The sequence below is a fragment of the Triturus cristatus genome, chromosome 5_1 (assembly GCF_964204655.1).
Source record: "Triturus cristatus chromosome 5_1, aTriCri1.1, whole genome shotgun sequence".
Taxonomy (NCBI): Eukaryota; Metazoa; Chordata; class Amphibia; order Caudata; family Salamandridae; genus Triturus; species Triturus cristatus.
Window position 1 is genome coordinate 772,299,014 of NC_140587.1, and position 24,805 is coordinate 772,323,818.

The 24,805-nt window shown below is 44.3% G+C and overlaps 1 protein-coding gene across 7 annotated transcripts in view; it reads left to right on the plus strand.

Annotated features, from left to right (window-relative positions):
• Positions 1-24,805, plus strand: part of SLC35D4 (solute carrier family 35 member D4) — a 642,891-nt gene that overhangs the window by 171,814 nt on the left and 446,272 nt on the right. For 2 of the 7 annotated variants that reach the window (XM_085605761.1, XM_085605762.1), the window contains one exon: positions 21,218-21,340. The exons of the other annotated variants lie outside the window; for them this stretch is intronic. In XM_085605761.1, coding sequence (XP_085461887.1) covers positions 21,218-21,340 — 123 coding nt within the window. The remainder of the gene's footprint in view (positions 1-21,217; positions 21,341-24,805) is intronic. 7 annotated transcript variants of the gene reach the window in all.

The window sequence follows — 24,805 nt, forward strand, 5'->3', positions numbered from 1 at the left end:
GACCAGGATCCCTCGCAAATAAAAAACGGAACTGTGAGGGCAGATACAGGCATCACCCGACCCGGGGAAAAGACGCACCCACCTGTCCTGTTTCCCTACAGCACGGTCCGGAGGCGGAGAGGGGAGGAGTCGACCCCGGAAACGCTACAGCCTCACCAGTAAAAGAGAGGCAAACCCAGGAGGAAGGGTCTTCGTTGACATGTGGAAGAAGAAGGCATTGTGAGGGCCCGGAAGCACAGCAGGACGCGGAGTAGAACGCTGGGCGAGAGAACGGCGACCCTAACGGAGACGAGGAGGAGGAGACCAGCCTGGAAGTGCAGCAGGACGTGGAGCAGAACACCGGGCGAGAGGACGGCAACCATAGCGGAGAAGAGGAAGAGGAGACAGACGACCACTGGACGGAAGAGTGGTGGCGTCCACAGGAGGAAGCTGAAGAGCGGCCGCAACTCTGGAGAGTTGTGGCGAAGCCGGTGAGTGACACGGGACCTGGGGAAGGAGGGTTATTATCACCAATGGAGGAGGGAGGGGATAAGGGTTAATGTACGCACGGGCACCACAGAGTTCCTCTCAGAGAGACGCTGAGCCCTGACCACTGTTATTGCACTATTTGTTTTCGTTGACCCTCAACCCCGAACCCTGAGCACCGTTACTGCACTATTTGTTTTTATTCACCCTCACCCCAATCCCTGAGATTAGCCACGTTTCCCCAGTAGTGGCTTCTTTACCCCCCCCTGGATGAAACACGCCTATGGTCACCGACTGTATTCCGTAGACACTACTGGGTGTAGGTGACGGGTTATTTACGGTGTCGCAGTAATACTGACGGCCTCCAATTCTTCCCTCTTGGCGAGCCTCCGGGTGAAGTTAACACAACGGAGGAGCCAGCACACCACACCCTGCACGCCGGCCCTGAAGAAGAAGGCGCAGATCAAGCGTCAGGATACTATCAAGCCAAGAGAGAGAAGACCAACCCAGAGGAAGAACGTACCAACCCTATTGTAAAGCCTAAAACTGCGATTGTTGACAATAAAACATCTATTATCAGACAATATATTCAGCCTCCACGTCTATATATCCGCCCTGCACTCCCACATTGAGCCTGGACCGTCACATTCTCACTCAGCTCATTGCTCAACATGGCTACTGCTCTAGCAGGCAATTTGCTTGCAACTTGTCTAAGTGAGAACTGTGGCTTGACCACAGTCTGCAAAGGAGAGTTCAATGGCTGCCTCAACTCAACAGCACCAAACCCCTGGCACATCTCTCATGGCGATTAAGCATATCGACTACATGCCAAGGTGGTTGTGTCTTGTGGCCAGCCAGATATTGATCTGTTGGGAATGTCGAGATAGATCTAGATCTTCCATGCACTGTTGCATGAAATGATGAGGTGCCTCTGCTTCCTCAGTCAAAAAAAAGAAGCCAAAAGGTTACTCCTGAATAATGGCCTTCAATAATAGACCTGAAGCCACTGAAAATGACTATTATTTCGTGTATATATCCATGGACTCCCATTCTGCTATGCAATTTTGCTACTTTAAATCTACCCTGTTTCTTGTTATTCTTTTTCTCATTTTGTGTGCTGAACCTCTTATATGTACTGTATTCACTATTTACATCTATACTTGTTTAACATGTCTGCTTCTCTGTATAGCGCTCTGATACCCTGACAGGTCAAATTCTTGCAATATAAAACTTCTCAAATAAATAGATAAATAAGATGCAGCACCCTCCCTAGCTTGCTAGGGAGGGTTCACGTGGTTGTTTTGTGCCTATAACACACCAAAAACTTTGAAGGGGGGTCCATGGGTATAAATATTTAAAGACCTGCAAGAAGTTGTACCCCTATGAACATACACTGTAAACACTATGAACTTCTCGGTTCTGGAACAACTTAAAGCAGTAAAACAAAGAAAGAGATGAATAGTGACACTGTGTCTCATTAACAAAACCCTAATGGGGGAAGGAATCCCTTTTTAGGACGAATGCCCTCACTCACCATAGGTGACATGCTTCATCGTGTGGGCTTTCTCCTCTCAGTGGGATAACCTAGTCCCACTGAGGGCTACAACCACCTCACTGACATAACTTAAAACATCCCTGAGCTCCCACCTCTGAGTGAGGTGGTTGTAGCCCTCAGTGGGACTAGGTTATCCCACTGAGAGGAGAAAGCCCAAATGATGAAGCATGTCACCTATGGTGAGTCGGGGCATTCGTCCTAAAAAGGGATTCCTTCCCCCATTAGGGTTTTGTTAATGAGACAGTGTCACTATTCATCTCTTTCTTTGTTTTACTGCTTTAAGTTGTTCCAGACCTGAGAAGTTCATAGTGTTTACAGTGTTTTGTGCCTAGCCAGACAAAAACAGAAGGGTGTTGTAGTTGAAACCTCTAACAGAAGCCCAGCTCATCCAGGGTTGTTACAAAAGTCACTCACTGGCAACAAACATATGACTCATTCTGATATGAGAATCTGAACTGTCACAGTAACTTATATATTCACCAATCTATTTGCACCTTTTAGTGGTTCTGAAATTCATGTGACTCACAAAACAAGAATTTCTACTCAAACAGATTTACTTCAATGTAAAATTACACCAGTAACACTTAATTTTAAACGGGAATACATCTTATATTAGAGGATTTAGTGGACACAACCTGCAAATAGTTGTGAACATCCACTGATTCACAAGTTTGTAGATGTTCGCAAATCTTTTGTAGGTAGTTTGTCATCCTAGAACTAGTTGTAAATATACTCTTTTTGGGATGGTGCAAATCTGTCTTAACACTCTTAAAATTGGCGTGGGTGTCGGGGAACAGGGTTCCCCTCCTAGAAAAAACGTTTTTCTGTGGAGGTACAAAAAGAGAATAAAATGCACTGGACATTTATGAATTAGGGAATATCCACTTTCTGACTGTGTAAATATTTACTCCTGTGAGTATTCCTGGGAAATTTGCACCAGTTTTTGTGAATTCAGAGACAGTCTGAAATGATATCCGAAACTACAACTAACCGTAGCGAAGCAAATTTCAGACTCACTTTGTGAATTGGGTCCTGAGTCGTTTGCAGGATCGGCTTCCTTCAGTACGGTTAAAGACCTGGAGGCTTGGTTAATTCAAATGCGCCATATTCCATGGAGGTCATTTAGAGGTCGAAGTTGCTACCCATAGCTTGCCCCTTGCAATCCTGACATTGCATTTGAGACTCCGGGACTCAGAATTGCCAAATAAGTGCCACAAACACAGGGGCATCGCCTCCTTAGAAACATCAGTTGGGGCTCCAATCCCCTTGTTTTTTGTCATTTTTTAAATAACAGTATATTATTCAGTATTAGTGCAATAAAAATGGAGTACAATTAGCTAGATTATGTAAATAACTCTCCCTGAAATCTGAGGTACGTAAAACATGATTTTAAATGTATGTTGTGTGCATGCGTGCAGGTGAGAGTGTGTTTATGTGGGAGAGTGTGTGTGAATGTGTTTTTGTGTGCTACCATTTAGGCATATGTGTGAGAGTGAATGTATCGGTCAAATGGGGTGTGATGTCACTTCCGCTGCCCTTTCAGTGAATTGACATTCATGCCATATTCCCATTTTGGGGTTGATTTTTCATGTCAGTTGGAGGGAACCGTACTGGCTGAAAGGAGAAGGGGATCAGAGGAAAAGGAAGTGGATGTGAAAATAATAAGGTTCCAGGGGGAGTGGAGAGAGGAGGAATTTAAAGGCTAGAGAAGTAGGAGGGTGGTTTGCCTTGATTTTATCGGGCACTTCCAGGCCTCTAAATATAACCGGCCCATTTTATTTGAGAGTTCACAGCTTGTTTCCTGGCTGAAAATTACATTTTGGAGACAAAACAGATACTTTCTCGCTCCCAGACTGTTTTGTTTTCATTATTGTTGCTCCAAGAGCATGCGGGAGATTAGAGTATCTTGTTTCTAAAAATGCTTTTAGGCTTACTATCCGGAAACCGTATGTTTTTCTTCATGTTCACAAAGTGACAAGTGGAAATGGGAGCAGGCCATGTTACAGAACTTCTGTTTACAGAGCAGGGGGGTAATGCTGAGTAGTCTCCGAGCATTGGCCTCTACATGCGTGGTCCTCTTCCTAACTGGGTAAAGGAGGGCATGGGGAGCTAAGTCTTACTTCCTCCTTGTTGCAGAAGATGACTAGCTTTGAATACCACTGAATCAGTACTGCCTGTGATGGGGCTGTAGTTTTCTGTACACTGCTAGACCTGTACTGCACACAGTGATCTGTAGAGCTTGCACTGATTTATTGATGATTGTAGTCCTTATATGAGCCAGAAGCCTCATAACTTTATGCTACTAGACCATGTGTGTGCATAACTTGTCACTCTTTTATTTACGCTCAATGTTATTGTCATTCGCTTGTGTCCGGGACAACTTGAGTGCAAAGATTTTTGGAGGTTCCAGGCACAATGGCATTTATTGATTTGTCGATTCCATTTGTCTAGAAACAGGAACCTGCCTGAGGCTTTCTGATCAAATCTGGCGACACCTATAGTGGCGCCCTAAGACTGCTGCCTCGAATCTCCATGATACTGCGCCGGCTCTGTCCTAGGACCTGTGACACTAGTGACTTTTAACTCTTAGGCCCTGTGATGGCAGTGCCGTGAATCTATTAACTCTCAGCCCACAAGTATCACAACCCGTATGTTTGCAACCTAACCATAGGTTGCCCGGGTGCATTCTTACAATGATAAGCATGGGAAAAATATGCCCTCAGAAGATTTTCCATACATAGCAGCGTATGTCTGATATTGTAGTCATCCAGTAAGTTTTTTTGTTTTGTTTGAAATCTGTTTATTGAATATAGACAAAGCCAAAAGAAGAAAAAGGCAAAGGGAAGGTTTACACATGTCGCAGAATCAGAAGCGACAGGGTGGGGAAGAAACCAAATGTGGGGAACAGGAGCAACAAACAGATCAAGACCCCTACAATAGGACTAATTGAGCAAGGTAGAGATAAGAGTACAAATGCAATGCAGGCTCAACACCTTCCCAGAGTATAGGGGGCCCTATAAAAAGAAGAAGGGCCTTCACCCCACCCATAGGGGAAGCCATGAAAGGGACCATCAAATGTGGGCCAAGCGAAAGTCTCATAGTCTAGTATTAAAGTCCAGCAGCAACATATTCAAAGAAAACCCCCGCCAGGTGGTTAAGGTTAACCAAATCCAAACAAGTCTAGAGTCTCTATCTTCCCGGAAGGTATAACATATACTGCAACAATATTAACACATTTTGCAACGTATAAAACAAGATCAATATAACACAGAAAAAGGATAGAGAGAGGAGCCAGAGATAGAGGAAAGACGAAAGAGAAGGAAAGAACAGTGGAGTGGATAACCCTCCAAAGAAGAGAAGAAGAGAAGAGAGGACAGGTGTGGATGCGCCCTAGAAGTGGGGGGGGGGGGGGGAGGGAAGAGTGAAAGGATAGGGCGGTGCCCAGAGGACGGAAGGCCCCAGGGGTCAGTCCGGTCAGACAGACAGGTCACTCCGGGGTAGCCGGTCTCTCGCCCCGCACAAAGGGCTCCAGAGGATCGTCAAATAGTTGAAGGGCCTGCAGTCGAGGGGCCATCAGGCGAGAATGTTCCGTTTTAGTGAGAAAATGTATAAGTGGACGCCAGATGCGGTCATAGCGTGTGTCTGTGTGTGTAAGACGGGCTGTAAGGAGCTCTAAGGGCAAGACATCCCACAGTCAGAGAAACCACGCTGCAATGGGATGGGGGTGGGGCCGCTTCCAGCAGGAGGCGATGGACTGTCATGCAGCTCCCAGTAAGTGAAGAATTAAATACCAGAGGGACGTAGACATGGCCTTCAATGCACCAGGACGAATGCCCAGAATCGCCAGGGACGGAGTAGAAGGGAGCGGGAAACCCACCACCTCTTTAATATGGCTGATGACCTCTTTCCAGAACATGAGAAGGCTCGGGCAAGACCACCAAATGTGGAGAAAGTCCCCCTTATCCATCTGACAGCGCCAGCATGTTAGGGGAGTGTCCGGGAACATCTGGTGCAGGCGGGTGGGGGTGTAGTACCAACGGGTCATTAGTTTGTAAGCCGATTCGTGCTGGGAAATGCTACGGTATACTTCAGGGATGTCCGTCCAGAAGCGATCCCAGTCCTTCGGGGGGATGTCAGCGGCCAAATCAGAAGCCCAGCGCACCTGGTAGCCATGAGGAGAGAGCTGTCGAGAGTGCTGAAGGACAGAGTAGGTTTTAGAGATTAAGCCCCGAGAGCCCTCGAATCTACGCACCAGGGTCTCGAAGGGAGTGAGCTGACGAGTCACCCCCTGAGAGTACACTGGGGAAGATAGCCAGTGGCGCAATTGCGATTCTCCTATTACCATGACCAGAGAATCTGGATTTCATTAAAGACACGGAGGCTGACATTATGCATTATCTTTTTAATGCAACTTCAAGTACAGCCACTTTAAAGTTACATCATAAGTAAAACTTCTAGAACAAACAAGTGTATCTAGGCAACGGCAGCACAGAGATCAGCCTCTTTTAAATGCATTGAACACAGGAACATAAGAAACAGTTCCTCAGAGGCAGCGAAGTCCAGAAGCTGGCATTATGCAGAAAAGGTCACTCCATGGAATAGAGGAAGGAGGTGTCGGCTGCTGTTACAATGGATGATGAAGAAGAGTCAATCAAGACGAATTATCTGAAAAGGGAAACAATGTTAGGAAATGTACTTATCACCCTTTGAAGGGGTAAGAAAAACAGTGGTTAAAGATAATATAATCCACATTAGGTAATAAAAAGGCAAATTGAGTTATAATATAATAAATCAAAGCAATACATATGATAAATAAAGAGATGTTAAAATCCACTCCCGGGAGGGAGGGTTGGGATAATGTCAACCTCTGTGTCTTTAATGAAATCCAGATTCTCTGGTCATGGTAATAGGAGAATCGCAATTTCATTACAAGACCGGAGGCTGCCATTATGCATGTTGGTAGTCAATCAGAATTACATCTGACATGTGTTCAACAGGTTTGCAGTAATGTTTTGCAAAGGTAAAGGAGCTTGACCAGTCTGCTGCTTTGAGGATGTCATCTAATTTTCCTCCTTTCCAAAAAGACTGACTAGCCATAGCTCCCCTTAAGGAATGTGCTTGAAATCTAGACAAATTGATGCCTGCCAATTGCATAGCTAGTTTAAACCATCTAGCTATTGTAGAAGAAGAGACAGGTTTGAAGGGTTTAACAAATGAAATTAGGAGTTAGGTCACGCCAATAGTGCAAAGAGGATTCGTTCTTAAGTCATATTCTCTCATGCAATCCACTACACATAATTTTTTTACAAGTGTCAAACCTAGGATAAAAAATCATATCAGACATCGTTTTAGTTCTTTTGAAAATATCGAATCTGACACCGAAAGCATCATAGGATCTGTTGGATATCTCTAAGGCTTTAACGTCCGAAACTCTACGGCAGGATATTAGACAAAGGAGAGAAGCTAGTTTGATCGAGAGAAATTTGTTGTTTAATAAGTTATTATCCGGCCAATTAAAAAATAGATCAAGAAGTAATCTAACGTCCCAAAGGGAGTCATATTTAGGTTTGGGAGGTCTTTTAAGTCGGATACTTTTCATAATTCTACAAATAGGGTTTTTGCCAATAGTTCGACCATTAAGGAGGGAATGTCCAGCGGAAATGGCAGATCTATAACAGTTAATGGATCTGTAGGAAAGACCTCTTTCAAATTGTTCTACCAGGAAATTGGTTACATGCCCAATAGGGGCCTCCACGGAATCCAGGTTCCTTTCCAGGCACCAACAAACCCATCTTTTCCAGATTCCGTTGTACCTATAGTGTGTACCAGGTGCCCAAGATTCTTGGAGGAGAGAAGAAGCTTGCGCCGAAAGTCCAGAGATTTCATTGGCTCGCCTGACACTTTCCAGGCAAGAAGGTTCAAAGTCCCATTCAGAATGAGGGGGTGATCGAAATCGTTTGTCTTTTAGGAGGCCTGGAGAAGCTGGAAGTAGAAAGGGTGTTTCGTAAGCTAATTCCAATGTTATTGGGAACCAAGATTGGGACGGCCAAAAGGGGGTCACCAGAACTATTGATGACCGTTCTGTCCTCAGCTTCTGAAGGACACGTTGGATCATCGCGAAGGGGGGAAAGGCGTATCTCCGAATGTCTTTCCAATGTTGGAGAAAGGCGTTCACTGCTAGAGCCCCGGGGTCTGGTAGCCAGCTGAAGTATCTTGGAAGTTGGGTTGTGAGTCTGCTTGCGAAGAGGTCTATTTCTAGTGGACCCCAAACATGGTCTAGATTGTTGAATATAATTGAATTTAATTTCCAATCGGTGTGATCTACGAGGAACCTTGAATTCCAATCCGCACAGCCATTTTTTAGGCCGGGAAGGTATTCTGCTTTTAGTGAGATTTGGTGTTTCAAGCAGAACATCCATAAATCTTTGGCCAGGTTGGATAGGTCTGGGGACCTTGTTCCTCCTAGGCGATTTATGTAAGCGACAGCTGATATGTTGTCCATCTTGAGGAGGACTGACTTCCCTTGAAGGGAATCCTTGAAGCTCATTAGAGCATAGAGCCCGGCGGGTGGCTCCAGGAAGTTTATATGGTGTAAACTCTCCGAATAGGACCATAAACCCCCGGTGCTCTGATTCTGAAAACCGGCACCCCAACCATGAAGGCTGGCATCCGATTCTAGGATGAGGTCCGGTGAAGTCCCAAAAATGGCTTTCCCGTTCCATGCGTCTAAATTCTCCAGCCACCAGGTCAGTTCCTCCCTGCCCTCTGGGTCCAGGTGAATTTTGTCTCCGTACCAAAGACCGGAACGCAGAGCTCTCCCCTTGAGTCTCTGAAGGGCTCGGTAATGAAGTGGGCCTGGAAGGATGGCTTGGATAGATGATGAGAGGAGGCCCAGAAGTCTGGCTAGTTCCCTTAAGGTTAGGAGGTTTGATTTTAGGACGTGGCGTATCTCTTTGCGAATCTTGGATATTTTCTTTCGGGGAAGTAAAAGCATAGACTTCACGGTGTCTACCGTGAAGCCTAGGAATTCTAGAGATCTGGAGGGAGTCATGATGAATTTCTCCCAGTTTATAATAAACCCTGTGCTTTCTATCAAATCCACAGTCGTTTTAAAGTCTTTCAGGATTTGAGAGTTGTCTTGAGACATGATGAGAATGTCGTCTAGATAGATTAAGAGACAGACGCCTCTCTCCCGTAGGACCGTGGTAATTGCATTCATAACTTTGGTGAAGCACCCCGGGGCCGAAGATAGGCCAAAGGGAAGGGCTTGAAACTGGTATAGATGCTTGTTCCAAGCAAATTGAAGGAAGGACTGGGATTCCTCTGCCATAGGAATGGTGAAATAGGCGTCTTTTAGATCTAATTTGACTAGCCAGTCTTTCTCTAAGAGCATGTCCTTGAGGAGATGGATACCTTCCATCTTGAAATGATTGTAAGTGAGATACTTGTTCAATTCTCTTAGGTTTATTACAGGTCTCCACCCTTTGTCATTTTTTTCCACAAGGAAGATATTGTTTACGAAATTCCTGCGACCCCAAGGAACTTCTAGAATTGCACCTTTGGATAACATTGAAGTTATTTCCTCGTCGACAATAGAGTGTTGCTCTCGTGTCAAGTTTAATAGTTTGGGAGTTGAGGTCTGGGAGGGTTTTTTCGTGAAGTCTATTCTGAACCCTTGTACTGTCTCTAAAACCCAAAGGTCGTGTGTAATTTGCTCCCAAACTTGAATGAAAAGTTTTAGGCGACCCCCTACTTTTCGAGTTAAAGAGGAAGGGAGAAGAGAAGGAGTACTTACTTGCTGAATTTTGATTGTTGGTGCCTCTCGATCTGATGTTTCTTGAACGGAAGGAACAACCTCGTTGAGGGAAGAAAGAGGAGTTGTGTTGGTAACCTCGTCCGAAGCCTCTTGATCTTGAAAAGGGTCTTTGAAAGAAGCGGCCGGCAGAACGACCCCTTCTGCCGGCCCTTGCAAAAACGTTAGGGTTGAAAACTCTGCGCATGTTGGCCTGCGCCTTATCCAGAGCCGTAAAGGTTGCTACATACTTGCCCAAACCTTTAATCATATCCTCTCCGAATAATCCGTTAGGATTAGAAGAGGATTCTTTCTCTGCCATATCGCAGAGTTTAGGGTCAATTTTAGAAAGGACTACTTTCCTCCTCTCAGTATTGAGAGATGCGTTGGCATTACCCAGGAGGATAAGAGCCCTTTGACTCCATCCCCGTAGGAGGTCAATGTTAGGTTGAGTGCCCTTGATATAGCTCTCCTCAATTAGATCGATCATACGGCATAAGGGTCCAAGCATGTCAAGCATGCGATCCTGGCAACTTTTGAGGGAGCGTTCAATACCTTTTCTAGGGTCTCTGCCCAATTTAAATAGGAACTTAATAAATTCTGGGTCTAGGTTAGGATTAAGGCAATATTTCTCTTGGATGACAGGACGTGGGCATTCTGCCTTAAGAATGTTCCTTGCCTCTCTTTCCAATGGGTGTTTGATCCATCTCTTAATAAATTTAGCTACGTGATTTTGGGGCCACCACTGGGAGCTCCTAGGGTGTTGTATGTTGTCAGGGGAAAACATTTCCCCGCCAAGGGGATCAAGAATAATTTTTTTAGATGAGGAGGGAAGTTCCTCCTCCGTGAATTCAGGGTCGATATCATCATCGATCTGACCCAGGTCAAGTATATATTCGTCAATTGACTCATTAGAGGGTTCGTTAGGCCAGAGAGGGTCTGTATTGGCACTTTGATATTGTGAGCCGCTTAGGGCATCCAAAAGAGGTGTGTCGTTATTGGCACGTAGTCTTTTTTGGGGCGCGTAGGCCTCCCGTAACATTTGAGGAGCTTAGTCCTCCTTCAGGTCTTGAGGCGCATGGACCTCCCAATATAAATGAGGTGCTTTGACCTCCCATAGTGCCCTAATTTTCTAAGTTGTTGCATTTTTTGGTTCTTTTACCCCCAATTTTAGGTGGTTCATTAGACTGCGCTCCGAGGAGTGCAGGGGGTCTCTTACCTGCAACAATCTTATCAGTAGTCTCCCTCATGCAGGAATGTATTTCTTTATGAATCAATCGCTTGATGAGCTCTTCCTTGTTAGAGGGAGCGGGTGTAAGGGTCTGAGAATCATCAGAATCAGACATCTTACTTTTTTTTTTTTTGAGTCACTTAAACTGATAATAATCAAAGGGTATTAAAAGGTAGGTGTATCTTGACAAAAATATATCTAAATAATTGTTTAGATTGTAAAATAAATGAGGACCAGTAGGAACTTGAAGCTGCCAACCGTCGGTAATCAGCTGTTGGAATGCAGTTGCTACGAAACAGCATTGTGTGGAGAGGACGTCTTAAAAAAGAAGGGAGTCGCTGCTAGCGACTTTCCTCTAATATGGAGGGCCAACGAGACGAACGCGTTGTCTTTCTCCCTTTTTTAATTTTTATTTTTTTATTTTATTTAATTTATGCAGAGGGTAGCGCTGGAGCGGAAGACACGGCGAAGGTGCAGCGCGTCCCTCAGCTTGAACGTTACAGCTGCGATGGCGGAATGACATCAGAACGATGTTGGTTGCAAGTTACGATGGTAGCAGTGTGGAGGGAAGAGACGGAGTGCGGGGAGCGTCCGGCGGGCTGTAAAGTGGGTGCGAAGTCATGGCGGTGACGAGGGAAGGCACTGGTAGGCGACCTGAAACCACTCCAGGTTAGTGGGGAATTAGGGGGTACGCATGTAATGGGAAGTTAGAAATAAATAAACTGGCAAGTGACTGGCAAGACATATACTGGCAAATCATAAAGGACAAAACAAACGGAAAGGAAAGCAATCAAAAGAGAGCATAGAGGGGGTGAAGAGCGCGATTATCTGCTTTAGTGGGAGATGGTCGAAGGATCAGAAATTCTATTGGGTCGGTTTTCCCCCTTTTTTTTTTAAGTAATGTAGAGAAATGGATGCCGGTATCAAAGCAGTAAAGAAAAATTACGAAATCTTAATAATGAATAAGTAAGCTAACAATAACAAACAGCAATGAAGGACATGAGATGTGTGAAAAGGCAACTTATCTGACTTGAAGCCGCATTTAAAAGAGGCTGATCTCTGTGCAGCCGTTGCCTGGATACACTTGTTTGTTCTAGAAGTTTTACTTATGATGTAACTTTAAAGTGGCTGTACTTGAAGTTGCTTTAAAAAGATAATGCATAATGGCAGCCTCCGGTCTTGTAATGAAATTGACAATATTGCAGACGCGCACTATCTGTGAGGTGAAAGAATTGCTTGCATTGATCAAAAGAGCGGAGGGCAGAACCCGTGGAAGAAATCCTGGAGCACTCGCCGGCCCTCTATAGTCCACGCCGCAAAGCTCTGAGGCTGCAAAGCAGGGGGGAACGCAGTGTTGAGTCTGAGCGGAGTGTTAGGGGAAGGGAAGGTCGTAAGGCCCCGGGAGAGAGCCAATTTATCCCATATTTCCCAAAACGTTCTTGTTGGGGTTGCTATGTAGGCACTGCATGGGCGCGCCCCGCGTGGGAGCCAAGCCAGAACCCACAGTGGTCTACATGCCACCGCATGGTCCATATGGTACCAGTGTTTTTCACTTTCAGAGACAATCCATTCCGATATAAACCGGAGATGACAAGCCCAGTAATAGTCCAACAATTTGGGATGGGACAGGCCACTCCGAGACCTGGGTAGCATAAGTAATTTCTTAGAGAAGCGGGGGCAGGACTTCCCCCAGATGAATTTGGCAAAATCCCGTTATAGAGCCAGAATGTCAGCGTGCGGGATGGGAGTAGGAAGGGACTGAAATAAATAAAGAAACTTCGGGAGAAGGGACATTTTGACGGCATGAAGGCGTCCTAGCCACGCCAGTGGGAGGCCCTCCCAGCGGTGCATTTCCTCACGGATGGACTTCCGGTACCCAGGCCAATTAGAGGAGGACCAAGAAGCAAGGTTAGGAGTCATGTCAAGACCCAGATAGCGAATTGACTCATCTGTCCATTGCCCCGGGAGCAAGCCCCGTAAACCCTGGACCTCCGAGGGTGAAAGTGTGAGATTAAGAGCATGAGATTTGACAAGATTAATCCGATAGCCCGAAGTGGACTCAAAGGACTTCAAAAGCCCAGCCACTGCCGGAAGAGAAGTCGAGGACAAAGACAAAAGCAGGTTGTCAGCAAAAAGAGACACCTTGTGCTCAGCACCCCCATATGGATACCCCGTACCAGTACGTTTTTTAAAGAGTATGAATAGAGTACATGTGTGTCCCTGCCCCAATCAATCTTACATAGGGTGCAGAATCACCTAATGTCAGTCGCCAATTTAGAATGTTGTAAACTTTTTGAAAGAAAAAGGGAAGATGCATTTTAGCAGCCATCTTAGGTTGTGTGTGTGAAAGAACATTATGCTTATGATCCCAGAGGTGCATACCCCCTATGCACTATTACTGATCTCACACAATCTGTAACAGGTGGCATCACTAAGGACACAGTCTGTTCATTCCTCAGGTAACTTACAGAAGTCATTGCAGTGGATGCCTATAGAAACAAGACTATATTTCCAGTGTCAGCAAACAGCGGTAAAGAAAAGTATAAACGTTTGCAGCTTAAGTGATGCAATAAATGAAGTTGATGTGATATGTAATGTGACCAGTGATTGGCATGTTAGCATATATAGAAGAGAAAGACTGCAGCATCTCCTCTCACAAACAGCCATGCTGCCATCCCCACCAATGAAACAAGGCCGTGTTAGAGAGGTCAGTAGTCACACTTTCGGAGATGTTCACTTTCTGTGCCCTTGGACCAATTTTAACAGGGAGGTCCTCAGTGAGGTTGTATAATTGTTAGGCTCACTGGGGCGAACACAGAAAAATAACACCGAAAATGTAGAGGGACCCTGACACAGGGCAGGTGGGCATGTTCTGCAGGGCCATGCAGGGACTTTCAATCCCACAGCATCAAAATGAGAAAGATGGCCCCTAGATTTCTTTACCATTTTCTTGCAATCAAGTAGGGACTTGCTGAAGGCAACCAATATGAACTTTCTGAAGGCAGTGAACCAATCACTGCAAATAAAATAAACTTTCGACCTCTCTAGATGATGTGGTGTCGGATTTCTACTGCACCAGAGAGTAGGGGATTCGTCTTTTCATTACCCTGGTGGCATCTTAAGTTTTTACCTGATATTCACACGAACATACAGCAAATCAATATCGAAGACCCATTCAGGAAAGGGTACAACACCTATTGCTACAAAATATAATTTGATTATAAAACTAAAAGCAGCCATGTGCCCAAGTGCCTGTTTGTATAATGGCAACGATAAATGTATGCGGAACAGTACAATAAGCTGCTCTCTCAGTTCATGCTGCACAAGCACTCGCAGAATATCTTTGGCGAAAGCATGTAGCACTGTGATATGGTTTGATTCAAATGTTATGTTTTTGGGGTTATATTTTCAGGTCTTCTGTGTGTGAGTTCTGGTTCATGTCATGTAATTATTTCTCTGAAGTGTTGTGGAATTTTCAAAAGTTGTGACTCCTCCTGATAAGAATTTTGTCTGCCAGGTCCACATACATCCAGAACCACACAATATGACATTGAGTGAGTTAAGGACCATTGCCACTCATACATTCACATACCCAGATTCACAAAAGGTTTCATAGTTGTAATTGTATATTAAACTAGGTTTTGTCAGAATTCACTTATTTTATTCACAGAATTGGGATTGGTTGAATTTTCCAACCTCTAGTTTTAGGGTTGGTGTGGTAACATGGGTGTTCCAAGGGAACAAGAGGGACGTCCATTGGGAATGTTGTGGACACACACAAAGCTATAACATTGTGGGTAGTCACACCGTATCCATATGCAAAAACTGTCACATTTTTGACGAAAAATAATTAGGGTGCATAAAGCCTAGCAAATAACACATCGGATTTTAGCTTTAAGTGTAGACATGAAAATGCCTGTTTTGTATGTTGCGGAGTGCTGGCAAAGAGATTTTTGTGAGTTTATACAAATGAGTAACTTTATGGAAATCACAAGTGCATGATTCTTAAAGTTAATGTTTTTGTGATTCCAGGCTAACAGTACTTAGAGACACGTGCATTCATCTTTGGGATCTTTCCTGACTCGGACTATGGGACTTTATCTTCCTATAGGCTGCCTTCCTATACCATCTTTTATGTGCGCCACAAAGGATTTTTTCAGATATGAGCACAACAAGATTTACTCTGGTATAATGTTCTCCGTAATGGGATAATATATCAAACTCTTTGAGTACAAGTTCACTTTTGTGATTTGCAAAAATGAATTTGCATTTGTAAATCAATCTACTTAAGCATGGAAGTTGAATAACCACTCAAAAATGGTTTGTAAATTGGTCTCAATGTTTTCAGTTTTCCTGGATTTATTCTAAGAAAAACAAATGCTCCACGGAACATAATTTTGGAAAACATATGATATCCCACCAAGCCCCATGTACAGCATCCATTTTAGGATATCCTCATTCCTCACTCTTCATCTCTACTTCTCATCCCAATTTCTCATCCATCATCTCTACTACTCTTCCATCATCCCTACTTCTCATCCCTCATCTCATCCATCATCGCTACTTCTGATCCATCATCCCTACTTCTGATCCATCATCCCTACTTCTCTTCATCATCCCTACTTTTCTTTCATCATCCCTACTTTTCTTCCATCATTCCTACTTCTCATCACACATCCCTGCTTCTCATCCCTACTTCTCACCCATCATCCCTACTTCTGATCCATCAGCCCTATTTCTGATCCATCAGACCTACTTCTCTTCCATCATCCTTACTTCTCTTCCATCAACACTGCTTCTCATCCACCATCCCTCCTTCTCATCCATCATTCTTCCTTCTCATCCATCATCCCTACTTCAGACAAGATTTAGCCTGGTGTAATATACTCTTTAATGGGATAATATAGCACAAATTCACTTTGGTGATTGCAAATCAATCTCTTAAGCATGGAAGTTGAATAACCACTGCATTCTATTGGTCTAGCCACTGAAACAACACAGCCTTCTCATTGCACATTCTGGTTGAGGACAGAGGAGAGGAAATACAATTCACTAGAAGCAAACTGCACCGTGTGCAAGGGAGAAGGCTGTTTTTTCCAGTGGCTAGACCAATAGAATGCACCCCTTTCTCTTAACACTGATTGGCTGTTGTCAACCAATCAGTGGGAAGGGGTGTTTCACAACATTGAAATTGTGATGGTATGGCTGAGGAATGAGGAAGGAGAAGTAGGGATGATCGTTTGTGGATGAGAAGTAGGGATGATGGATGAGAAGTAGCGATGATGGGTGAAAAGTATGGTTGAGAAGAATGAATGAGGGATTAGAAGTAGGGATGATGGAATAGAAGCAAGGATGTGAGTGACAACAACAACACCACGACTGATGAGTTCTAGAATGAGCATCTTTTGAAGGGGGGACTAGTGCGAGGAACCAGTTAGAGGTGACACTGGTGGCTGAGTCATTATGTGATTAATAAACTACTTTAATTATTCAAAGCTGCCTAGCGGCTTGTTATTGGATGAAAAGCTACTTGCTGCTACCTCCACATCAATGATCCATAAAAAGTATTTATTGTAATGTAGTAAACTTTAGCGCAATAACAATGGAGCTGTAGTGCACAAAAGAGCAGCTATAGCACAGCAGCTCTAGCTCCAACAGATTTCTTAGAATCATGAATCCTAGAATCATGCTCCAAATGATATCACTGTGAACAGTTTCTAGCAGAGTATGGTGTCATAAGAAGAACAAGAAGATAACACTAATAAAAGATATAATAATAATATCACACATCCTCCTTCCTTTCAAAAGGGACTATAGAAATTACTAATGGATATACAGAAATATTCACTATCACATACAACAATCAAACAAACTAACACACACAATAAGCATAGGAAAGCACCCTAACAACAATAGTTAAGACTATAGGCTGAAAAGAATGAAATTAGTCACATAATTTATCATTCAGTCTTATAGGCTTGTTTATACTCCACCAAACCTACACTAATGTTCATTCTGGATAGTGTGTCCCTTTAACTGCTTCTGGTTCTTCCCCTTCATTGCAATTTCTCCTTTGCATATCATTCATACGAATGGTATCACCTTCCAACAACCAGCTACAGCTCTCTTTGATGCGTGCCACATCATTCTTTCTTCTAAGCAATGAAATACGCGACTCACTGCCATTGTTTATAAACTAAGAAGGTCTGAATTGCAAAATACTTATAACAACTGGGAGAATTTACTTGCAGCATTTCTTGGAAACACTGGTACTATTACCTTTACCAGATCACCAACATCAATATGTTCAGCTTTGCAACTATGCTTCCTATCATGATATTACTTATGTATCTCCTGAGCTTGTGCCAACCTATCTTTCACAACTGAGGTTGACCAGTCCACTTTCCTGGATTCCGACTTCCATCCCAAAAAAAAATCATTGGAAAATAGAGTCCTTTCTCTCATACATTCAAATGGACTATGTCCAATGGATGCACATGGAGTAATTCCATATACTCACGCTGTATACAAAACCGCTTTTCTCCAGTTTAATCTGGCATTATTAGCTAGCTGTATAGTCCCTTTCACGTGCGATGTAACGCAACCCCAGGGATTTGTACCATCATAAGGAGAAAAATCTTCCAAATGGGAGGAATGTTGTAAATATGTTCTAAGTTATATATCTACTTTTGATGATGATGAAGACCTTGTTCCAGAAAAGACGAGAACAAAATGTAATATTGCCTAGAATCTAGTGGCTTAAAGATTGGCAATTGCATAGAAAAAATACCGCAAAAACCAGGTCAGGTCAATGTCATTACTAATACATTGGAAGATCTGGAATCTTATTTTGTGCCCACTGTATACATGGTGATTGACTAATACAACTTTTACCACAGAAAACAGGGCAAAGATGAAACTTTACAAAGTGATGTATCTGCTATGAAAAAGCTTGTATTGACCTGCTGCTTTGGAAACTTACATGACAGAATTATACGTGTCTACATTGTGATGCAATGCTTCATATTAAAGCATTCAGAATAGCCCTTTGCGCAAAGGGTGAATCACCACTATAGGAAGCTATTATCATTGTGAATACGGTGGGATAAGGGTAATGACGATAAAAACACAATTAATAAGATAAAACCTGGAGAACAAAAATGCCCAAACTGATTCTGAAAAGAAAATTCCAGGTAAAAAAAAATGTAACTGTGAGAAAAAATTGAACTTGAATTCAACTCCTGAAAAAGTGTCTGGCATGCAATTAACGGTGTTCAGGTTGTGGAATAATAGAGTACTTTTGCAAGGTTTGCAGGAATAAGTATAGTGCCATTAAATTATTGATTGAAGATGACTTTGATGTTGAAGATATTGAAGAGGATGACACAAATATGTGTGTTTTAAGCACTGAATATAATACTGATGTATTGGATATTGAGAGTGTTAAGAAAATCCAACATCTCATTGCATGATTCAAGTACTAATGGCTGTTCCTTGATCTGTTAACTGTCTCAGGTATGTCGTCCAATAATGTATGTATGGCTTTGATTAAACCAATAAACAAATTTAAATTAAAAAAAGAAAATCCAACATCTGAAATTACTTTTGGGAGGGGGGGGGGGTTAAAACATCTGTTGTAAATGATTCAGATTTGCCCTGTATAATTGTCAATTGTGATGTTTGGTCAGACAAATTTGAGACAACACTATAAAATTCTTTGGAACAACCAGACATTTCTCTGCAAAGTTTCACAAGAGAGACTATTTACATTGTGAGCTTTAGACGGTTAATATTTGGTTTTAAAAACAGAGAGGCTGAATGTAATTTGTACGTCTCGAAGAAGGGGTGTTCTGTTTGCGATTGTGAGGTCTGGGTGAGTTAGGTATGATCCTAGACCCTAACAGTGCCAAACCTGTGCTTATTGTTCAAACTGAAAATAAATTAAAGCCACAATGCTTGAACTTGCACGCTAATGCGTTTTCAGGGAAAATTGGGAAACTTAAAGTATTTCAGCATAAAATAGTTTTAAAGGAAGATGCAGTACTGTGTGTCCACAAAGCTAGAAGTGTTCCCATCACAATTCGAGATGAGGCTTCAGAGGCGCTAGACAAATTGCAGGCTGCTGGTATTATTGAACCAATAGAATTCTCAGACTGGATTTCTCCTTTCGTTGTAACGAGACACGTCAATTGTAAGCTAAGATTATGTGTTGATCTAAGGGACTTAAATAAGAATATTTGGGTTGATCAGTTTCGTCTACCATAAAATGAGATATTGTCATTGACTAAAGGTATAAAATGGTTCACTTCTTTCAATGTGACGGTTGCGTCCCATTAAGTGCCACAGCTTTTGGTTTGGATGTTTCCAGTTGTTAGAGTACCATTTGATCTGGCATATGCAGCAGCCATGTTTCAGAGTATAATGTACAAGTTATTCAAATGAATCAAAAACATAATTTTTTTCAGGATGATATCCTGGTAATAGGTAAGCGAAAATCTGAATATGCTGCAAAACGTTCTCAGGTGCTTGTTATATTGGAGCAGAAGGAATTTACTGCAGAGTATAGCAAATGTAAATTTGTTAGAAAAGATGTTACCAACCTAGATAATGAGGTTAGTGGGTTGGGTATTATACCTAAAACGGAACTTGTGTAGGATATAAGAGATTCACCATCCCCAGTGAATTAGGATGATGTGAGAGCATTCCTGGGGCTTGTGGATTTTCATTCCAAATTCGTTGATAATTTTCCACGCAAAGCATACACTTGCGTAAAGTTAAGAATACATTTGTATGGTCTAAGTGGTGTCAGGAAGCCTTTCAAATTGTGATGTTTGTAGGGCTCCTCCTTTGTATGTCTTGGACTATACTAAAGTGATCACAATAGGAGTGAATAAAAATAGGAATGTCAAGAAAACATCAAATATAAATAGAATAAACCTCCAGCAAACGGTACAAAGAGAAAGGAATAAATTAATTAATAAATGAAATAAATTACCAATACATTAAGTAAGTATCTTGAATGTTGCAGGCCGTTAGAATTGCTTGAGAGATCACATGTAGCCAATATACAATGCTGAGTTTAAATCTCTTTCTAACAAAAATAAAATAAGGTGGCACATTATTTTTACGTGATCTTGTAAGTCGTAAGGTGAAAAGATCTCCTGTTCCAAAATGGCAGTGCGTCATGTTGTGTGAGTATGCATATGACTTACTTCAGGACGGCAGGAGAGTGTGTTGTGGGAGATTGCAAGCATACAGATGCCCGCCTAGAGGACCACAAGTCGAATACCGTCTGTATGGAATTTAGGGGCCGTTTGAATAGTACATTAGAGAAAAAGGATGCTCGGTGAAACCAGTTGAGGAAAGTATTGTACTCACAACACACAAATCCAAATAATGTAGTAATCCCTAGTTCAAATCCAGATAGACACAGAGAAACCTCTTCACAGCAGTAGGTTCTTGTTCCAAGGTTAGCCAGATTGTTGCCAAATTTGTAAAGACTACCTCCACATTGATGATCCATGAAAAGTATTAATTGTATTGTAAAAAATCCTAGAAAAGCAATACTGGAGCAGCAGTGCACAAAGAGCAGCTGTGGCTCCATTTCCAACTACTCTCTCAGAATCATGAACATATGTTTCAAATTACATCACTGTGAACAGTGTTCGGAAGACCCAAGAAGAACAAGAGGACAACACTAATACTAGATGATATATAACCCTATATAACACAAGATTATACGTGGACAGTCACAATGCCTCATCACTGGATATCCGTGGATCTATTTTACTACTGTGAATCCTCATTTCTCAGAAGAACAGTTTTTTCGCACTTCATGTGAACATATGCATCTGTTGAGAAAGTGATGGACTACATGATTTCCCTGATGTTCCAAGCTAGGAAAGTGTTTTTTTAGTTTTTCTTAAACACATTTTGCCACTGTCAAATCTTCAGCTTCCTCCTGAGATTTCTTTTTCTGTGTCACGTTGACATTTTATGGACAATCTTGGACTGCTTTATATGTCCTTTGAAGAGGAAAGAAATTACAAAATGTGATGCTTATTTGGTTCTCACACTGCGATCCTCATCTTACACACTTTTGTGTGACACCCTCTCACTTGTTTATGGAGCGTTGGTGTTCTTGAGCAGTTAATTCCTTTCTATTCTCCAACAGCTGCTTCTAGGTCCTCGAGATCTTTCTCCTGGTGATCGCTGTGCACAAGCTGGTTGCAGGCACCTCGCAAGCTCCTGCAGTATCACTGTGAGAGACGGCCACTACACCAGGAAAAGCCTACCAGTAAGAATTGGGTAACATAGGCGCAGCAACCAGGGGTGATATAGCCTTGCTCAGCAATCTGTGTAGTAAATCCTCATAAAGATTAAAAGAGGGAAAAAAATTACAGAGTACCTTTATTTCATGTGACAATGTTAGTCATAAGTCCTCACTAACAAACCGAATCCATGCAGTGGACAGCCCGTTCACGGCAATTAAAAAAGAAAAACAATCTGTGTGCTTATGACATTTTGATGACATTTTAATTCATCTCTATGGAGGATGTACAGTTGATTCAATTAAAAAATCCTTGGCGTTTTGGGAAGCGGATGTACATCCACTTACAATCTTTTAAATCATATCTGCTGGTTCTTGTTGCACTAAGCTTTCCGTTTTCCTTGGCATATGAGGGGGAAGATATACATTTATTCACAACATTTTAAAACATATCTGCTGGTTCATGTTGCATGAACTTCCCATTTTTAGGTAGAACATCTTACTGCTGTAACTGTCAAGTCAAGTCCCTGGCCTCAACAAGTACGAGATATGCATAAAAACACTTGACCTATATTACCTTCCAGAAGTCCGCACAGTTCTCAAGAGGTATCATTTTGGGATGAGAGGTCAACGATCTAGTGAATACGTATAGAGTTATGTGACAGATCTAGCAAAGTTAGCAGCCTAATGCAAAATTAGGAGCACAATTTACAAGACCTTGTGATTAATACGCGTTGGGCTGCAATATAGAAGAAGTGCGGGACGAGCTATGGCAAAACGATGACCTTATAATAGATGAGGTGACTGGAACTGCTAAGAAAATAGAACATTTGCTAGATTGCATTGAAGCGATCAAGGATGAGAACATAAAAATGGAAAGTATACAAAGGGGCAAGAGAAGGCAGGGTTAGGTTTCAGGGAACTTGTTTTTTTTTTTTTTTTTTGAAACCGTTTATTGCAGTTTATAGAAGTTACAGGTATGGGCCTACAACCACACGGCCGGCCGCTAGAGCATCAAAAGCATATTACATACATACAGCAAAAAATTTTCTCAGCGGTGCACAGTAGGAAGACAGGAGTGATCAATGGTGCAGGCCTCACAGCTCCATGCCCACAGTACGGTTCCATTTTCTTAATGCAAAACAACATAAACAAACCACAACCGCAAGGCAACCCTCGATCCAAAGTGACAACACGTGCTCCATAAGTGGGGGATCCAAACCAGCTGCAAAATTTTGAAGAGGGGGACGGGAGTAGATCAGGGACTGGGGGACCGCGCGCCCGCGGCCAAGGGAGGGGCGCCATCTAGGGAGACGGAGCCGGCGAGGCCGCTGGTAGCAGCGGCGGCTCACAAATACCCCCGCGGTAGGCGTTCCAGGGGCCCCAGAGTTTCATCCACGCCCCAGGCTTACCCCTCGCCACCTACACCACCTTTTCACGAAACATACACCAATCCATATGCTCTTTCCAGGCCGACACCGCAGGGGGCCTCTGGGATCCCCACAATTGGGCAATATCACGCTTGGCTATCATGTATCCCAGAGTCACCCACCGCGCCTGCGGGACCGAGTAGTCATTTGGTTCCCAGACATTCAGCAAGCATCTCCTCGCTTCAGGCAGCAGCGCGACACGCGTAACCATTCGTAGAACCTCATGCACACCACGCCAGAATCGCTCCACCTTCGGGCACTCCCACAGTATATGCATGAAAGTCGCCAACGCACCACAGCCACGCTTACACATTCCATCACCGGCAAAACCCATACGTAAAAGCCTTGGCCCCGTCACATAGACCCGGTGAAGGATCTTGAGCTGGACGAAACGAAGGCGAGCCGGGATGGCCACCTCTTTCGGAGAGGCCACCGCGGAAATCCAATCCTCGTCGTCCAGCTCCAGCCCGTCGGCAACCCAAGCCTCGCGGAGACTAGTCAGCAGACACGATCTATCGTTAATCAATTTTTTGTATATGAGGGAGATCGTGCTGTCCGGGACATGGCCATCTAGCACTCTGTCCTCCAGGGGGGAAGACTCCGGAATGGATGCAACATCCGGGAAGACGGAGCCCAGCGCATGGCGGACCTGTAGGTACCGAAAGTACTCACTGCCCTGCAGCCGAAACTCCGCCTGCAGCGTCTCAAAAGTTTTGAATCCCCCCCTCGTCCAGAGATCTCCCACCGTGCTGATTCCGATCGTGTCCCACTTCTCGAAGCCCTTCGACGTCCACAGGGAGCCCAACCTCTCAGATGCATACAGCGGAGACGCTCGGGTCAAACGGTCCTTCCACCCCATAGCTGCATTAGCCGCGTGCCAGACACGCACCATGACACGCGTCGGTCCCGTCAAACGGGAGTCGGGCGCGCCAGAGTAGAGCGCTCGATTATAATCGCCACCGGGCAGAAGCGTCCTGTCCATCTCATATGCCGGGTTCAAGGCGGGCCCGTAAAGGCCATGGTTAATTGCAGCTAGTTGGGAGGCCCAGTAATACCGTTTGATGTCCGGGAGGGCGACCCCTCCATCGTACCACGGGAGCGTCAATTTAGCCAGAGCAATACGCGGCCTCCCGTCCCAGAACAGGCGCCGCTGGAGGCCCTCCACCTCGCGAAAGTAGCGTGCCGGGGCCAAGTCCATGGTATTCTGGAGGGCGTAGAGGAAGCGCGGCAGGGACATCATTTTAAATAAGGCCGCTCGGCCAAGCGGCGAGAGCGGCAGACGCCGCCAGCGCACCACGTCCTCCCTCAGACGCTGGAGGGGGGGCAACAAGTTCCGCTCATAGCGGGCCTCCGGGTCAAGAGTGATATATATACCCAGGTACCGGAAACCCTGGGAGGCAATCTGGATCGGACAGTCCCGTGGCAGGACCGGGGCCTCCCCGGAGAGCACATAGACACAGGATTTCGCCCAGTTGATGACCAGGCCTGAGTTGCGACCGAAGGAGCGCAAAACATCAACCAGGACGATCAGTGACTTGCGCGGGGAGGCGAGATACAAAAGGATATCGTCAGCATAGAGGGACACGCGGTCCTCATGCTCGGGAGTCCAGCGGAGACCACGGATAGAAGGGTGCCACCGCAGCCACTCCGCCAGGGGCTCCATGGCCAGGGCGAACAGGAGAGGCGACAGGGGACAACCCTGTCGCGTGCCCCGCCCCAGCGCAAATGGGGCAGATACTCGCCCATTCACCACCACCTGCGCCAACGGGCCCGAATATAACAATTTGACCCAGCTGACGAAACCCGGGCCGAACCCAAACCTCGCCAGCATCGCCCAAATATATGGCCATTCGAGCGTATCAAACGCCATGGTGGCGTCCAAGGACGCCAAGATGGCCGGCTCCCGCACAAACGGGACACGTGCGAGCACCCCGTGTAAGCGCCGCAGATTAAGCGCCGTGTTGCGATGTGGTATAAAGCCCGATTGGTCTTGGTGGACCAAATCGCCCACCACGCCAACCAACCGGTTGGCCAACACCTTGGCGAGGATTTTGGGCTCCGC